This window comes from Myotis davidii, unplaced genomic scaffold, assembly GCF_000327345.1.
Source record: "Myotis davidii unplaced genomic scaffold, ASM32734v1 scaffold147, whole genome shotgun sequence".
In the NCBI taxonomy this organism is placed as follows: domain Eukaryota; kingdom Metazoa; phylum Chordata; class Mammalia; order Chiroptera; family Vespertilionidae; genus Myotis; species Myotis davidii.
Window position 1 is genome coordinate 6,609,068 of NW_006383010.1, and position 5,420 is coordinate 6,614,487.

At 37.9% G+C, this 5,420-nt stretch overlaps 1 protein-coding gene across 1 annotated transcript in view; it reads right to left on the reverse strand.

Annotated features, from left to right (window-relative positions):
* Nucleotides 1-2,024: 2,024 nt before the first annotated feature.
* Nucleotides 2,025-5,420, reverse strand: part of ECHDC1 (ethylmalonyl-CoA decarboxylase 1) — a 15,045-nt gene continuing 11,649 nt past the window's right edge. The window contains exon 8 of the mRNA XM_006778455.2: nt 2,025-3,385. Coding sequence (XP_006778518.1) covers nt 2,977-3,385 — 409 coding nt within the window. The 3' untranslated portion in view covers nt 2,025-2,976. The remainder of the gene's footprint in view (nt 3,386-5,420) is intronic.

A 5,420-nucleotide genomic window follows, 5' to 3' on the forward strand; every position in this document is an offset into this window, starting at 1 on the left:
ATGGTGAATACGCGTGGTATTATGAAGGAAGAAACGGGTGGTGGCAGTATGATGAACGCACGAGTAGGGAGCTGGAAGATGCTTTTTCCAAAGGTAAAAAGTGCTCTGGCGGTCAGTTAACGAGCCCTGTGACACCATCCCCTGATGCAAGCACTTCTCTGGAAGACTCTTTTGCTCATTTACAACTCGGTGGAGACAGCCTGGCTGAAAGGAGTCATAGGGGGGAAGGAGAAGAAGATCGTGAATTACCATCCTCAGGCAGGGTACCGGCACCAGACACCTCCATTGAAGAAACTGAATCAGATGCCAGTAGTGATAGTGAGGATGTGTCAGCGCTTGTTGCACAACACTCCTTGACCCAACAGAGACTTTTGGTCCCTAATGCAAACCAGACAGTATCTGATCGATCGGATCGATCAATAACTGATGGATCACTAGCAGGGGGTGGAACAGTGAGTGCCAGTGTCAGATCTAGAAGGCCTGATGGACAGTGCACAGTAACTGAAGTTTAAATAAAAGTCTTCAGCACCATGCTCAAGGTTAAAATGGTTATCTGTAAATTTCTGCCCACATAACATTATACTCATCCCTAGTAGTACATTTTTGGGAGTTGGGGTGGGAAGGGTATGGGAAGGATAGACCTATAATTAAAATGTCCAGTCTAACATGTCTCTGTTGAGAAATTTATTTAAGGAACTTGGGTGTTAATAGTTGAAAGCTGTTTAGTAATAACCCAGTTTTCTTGAAGTCTGTTTATTTTATAGTTTTAAAAAATTACGTTCTTTTGGCCGGCGTGTATGTATTATCGGTGCATTAATGGTCCCATCTGACTTTTGCATTTTGTCTTACTTTTCCTGCATGGATTGACATAAAGCCATTACTAAAATTTGGCACCTATGAGATGTCGTATCAGTTTTAACAGGAAGCTTAATTAATGTGAGAATACATGTGAATTTGGGGTTTTAAAATAGACAAAAACTATTTAATAGTAAAGTTACTGAAATGGAAATGTAAAGAAAACACCTAATTTATGTTTCATAATCTTGTCTGTAACATATTCACGGCGTTCCCATAGACTTTGCTGTCTAGTCCTTGTAGTTTGAAGTTTCTCTTGATCGTTTTCTTTTTGGTTACAAAATTTATAATTTAATAAATACTAGAATTTATCAAAAATCACTTGTCTCTTGCTTGAGTCTGGAAAGGGGATGTTAACATTTTGACATTTGTAACCAAAGGTCTAGCAAAACGTGGTTTCAGTTACTGGTATTCAGCTTAAATGAGTCACCTGCTCAGAAAAGTCTGATTTTTTTTTTTCATAGAGAGTATTTAAACAATACTTGCAGGGAATGTGCATGGAATAAATACATATGGAAATAGACCTAAAGCCTGTGAGACAAATTTCTTCAATAACTGGTAGTAGAGACCATACGTATTTTAGATTTTTCTTGCCAGTCTTCATTAGTGGTCTGATACTCATCTGAATTAAATGATAGGCTTACCAGTATTGGTAGACACAAACTACTTTTACACAAAATGTTGTAGAACCTGTGACAAGGTAGGAAATACTGGGTTCACTTGGTAATCCAGAGTTTGGTTCTGCAAAAAAAGGTAATGTAAGTTTATCTTACTACATTTTCCTAGCTCAACACAGTAGGATCATGTTGATGAAGCATGTGTAAGTTATTTTAAATAATTTTAAAATGTGAATTGAATTTTACAAATAGCAAATAAAAACTATCACTACTTTGAAATAATCTTTTACCTCTTACAATGTTAGAATTGGGACTACTTCGATTTAATATGTTTTTTAAAGTCTGCTAATGAGATAATCATGACTTTTGAGTTGTGTACTTTTATTAAATTTAGTTATAAAAGAAGAAAGGCTACTTTTCCAGAAAAAAAAATAGAAATCTGATGTAAAACGCAAATGTAGGTTACAAAATGCTTCTGAGTCCTTTGAAGTCTTAGGCAGTTTTGATCTAAAGTTAAATTTTATGACATAAACAAGTAAATTCCAGGGCACACAAATTTCACTAAGTATTTTATTTTTGTAAATTATTTCCAGGTAAGACAGAACAAAGACTTACGAAAAATAACACCATGAATAGGTTTTGTGTAGTTTTTCCTTTAAAAACTGGTCTTTGGTTATAGGCTAAGAACCATTAAGGGAACTGGGAAATTGGTGGTAATTTTTAAGCCAAAAGTATGCAGGTTTACTTGGTAAATACCCAAATACAGTAGTTTCCTCCCCCATCTGTGCTTTCACATTCTGAGTTTTCAGCTATCCAGTTAACTACAGCCTGAAAATATTAAATGGAAAATTCCAGAAATAAACCATACATTTTAAATTGCATGCTGTTGTTGGTGCGATGAAATCTCACACTGTCCTGATCATCCTGCCCAATTTGAATCCTTTTGTCCAGCATATCTGCATTGTATACTCCACCTGCCTGTTGGTCACTTAGTAGCCATCTCAGTTATCAGAATCACAGGATCCCAGTGCTGGTGTTCAAGAAAACCTTATTTTACTTAATAATGGCCCCAAAGTGCCAGAACAGTGATGCTGGCAATTTGGATATGCCAAAGACAGGCAATGAAGTGCTTCACATAGTGCAAAGGTGAGTATTGTACAATAAAATATTTTGAAAAAGAGACCACATTCACATAACTTATTATATTATTACTGCTTATTAGTTACTGTGCCTAATTTATAAATTAAATTTTATCACAGGTATGTAAGCATCACAGGATTCAGTACTATCCAGTCTCAGGCATCCACTGGGGGTCAAGGAACCTATTTCCTGCAGGTAAGGGGGACTACAGTATACTGAAAGCCCTGCCAATGAGTTTAGGTATTCAAAAAATGATTAAAAACAAACCCAAATACTAGTGATACCCTTCAAAGTAACTGACATGTTTAATATTTAACTTTTCTACACATTAAATTGGAGTTGTAGTACACCTATTTAAAAGCAACTATTTACAAAATTTTCCTCTCCTAGCAATAGCCTCCAAATTTGCCGGTCCACCCCAAAGTGTTCCTACAAGATCTCTTTCGGTCTGTAACGCCTCCTGGAAACAAAGCTCTTTGCCTGAAGAAACAGTTTTTTTCAAAGCTCTGATTACTTCCGGTGGCCCTTTGATAAACTGATTCAGCCATTCTTGTGCCTCTTTTAGACACTCAGTTTCATCTGAAGACTGCAAGACCTCATCGACCATTCCTAGGTTTAAAGCTAGTTTTGAATCCAGTTTGAGGGCCCCACTTAACACTTTGAGAGCCTGTTTACTGCCGATAATGTCAGCCAGTCGGGTAGCCCCGCCCCAGCTTGGTATTATGCCCATCTCCTTGTGAACAAATCTGATCTCACTCTCTCTGGTCATTAATCTGCAAAAGAGAAAAAAAAACACAATTGTAATTAAGTATGCTTTAATAAAGTACTGCCTATTCATGATCTGATCTGAAATCTCCATATCTCTTTATAGATATATTAAAAACAATGTTCAAAACATCTGGCTAAGTATAGATAAATTCAATTTATACATAGTAGCTAACACTTCCTTTGAAAACTCAACATTTTTGTTGTGCTTGCTTATCGTTTACTTTGCAAATAAGAATCTGATGTTGATGTTAAGTTCTAAAAGCCCGAAGTGTATCAGTAAAGTGGTAGCCTGATGAGAAAACCTAGGTTAAGTGACAATATGGGAGTTGGAAATGTTAGGTGGATACCGTGGGTAAAAAATGCATGGTTCGGGTCAATAGTCCTTAGGAAAAGAAAAATTGTTTAACCCAGCATCTATCCAGTCTCCCAGCAAATATGTGCTAAGCACTACTAATGCCAGTTTACATTCCTGTTAGAGAAAGGCAATGAATGATACGTCAGCAGTGGTAAGTGCTATGAAGAGAAATAAAATGGGTCGTGGCTAGTGTGGCTGTGTTGGAGCATCTTCTTATACATCAAAAGGTGGCAGGTTCAATTCCTGGTGAGGGCACACACCCAGGTTGTGAATTTGATTGCTAGTCGGATGTGTACAGGAGGCAACCAATTGGTGGTTCTCACATCAATGTTTCTCTCCCTTTCTTTAAAATAAAATAAAAAAGGAAAACAATAAAATGGGGCAAGAGACTAGAGAATAAAGATATGTGTGTTGGGGATGTGCTAGTTTAGATGGAAAAGGCCTCTGAATATTTGAGCAACTACCCTAGTGAGTAAGCAATGAAAAAATCTGCAGGGCAAGTGTTCCAGGAAGAGGGCTTACAAGTGCAAAGCCCTTGAAGTAGAACTTCGTATCTCTGGAACAGGCTACTGCAGCTGGAATGGAGTAAACAGAGCAATGGGAGCAGAAATCGGAGAAGCAGGCTTAGAGGCCTTAGATGGGAATTGAGGTTTTTAAGTGTGAAGCTACTTAGAGGTTACTCAAGAGAGTTACCCAGGTTGCTGTGTTAAGACTGTTTAGCAGACAACAGCACACTATTTGTCTCTGGAACTTTTTAAAAACATTTTTTAAAACTATGTTTTGATGTATTTCAGAGAGGGAGACAGAAACATCAATGATGAGAGAATCATTGATGAGCTGCCCCCTGCATGCCCCCTACTGGGGGTCGAGCCTACAACCCAGACATGTGCCCTGACAGAACTGAACTGTGATCTGCTGTTTCATGGGTTGACACTTAACCACTGAACCACACCAGCCGGGCTGTTGATGGAATTTCATGTCAATAATCCTCAGAACAACCATATGTAGTATAGAAATATCTTCATCTTACACAGGGAAACTGAGGTAATGAAATAAATACCTCACTCAAGGTCTCCAGTGCAGCTAGATCACAGAATTGAAACCCAGTAGGTTTAACTTCATGTGCTCTGAACCTCACACACAATAGTTAGACAGGCATGGAAGCAGGGATACCAGTAAGAAAGTTGACGGCAGCTTGGGTGAGACAGAGCAATGACTTCCTGTAGCAGGAATTCATTTTCCCCAAATCTTGGGATTTATATAAATAGGGTGTTTAATAAGCAAAGTGGAACCATAAAGGGGAGTTAACACAAATTAGGGAGCATAGCAAAAGGCTTCATATTTGCCAATTAAATATTTGTGCACTATTAATAGACTTTTAGGGAATGGTGCCTATGAGTTTTATATGGAGGCTTCAATGAGAAGCTTTCACTATGTTAAAACCTTAATTTGGACCAAAGGTCATGTCTAAATTTTAATTTTTTTAAAAGTATTGTTTTACAGCCTAAGTGCCCATCAGCAGATGAGTGGATTAGAAAACTGGTACATCTACACAATGGAATACTATGCTGCGGTAAAAAAGAAGGAACTCTTGCCTTTTGCAACAGCATGGATGGAACTGGAGAGCATTATGCTAAGTGAAATAAGCCAGTCAGAGAAAGATAAATACCACATGATCTCACTCA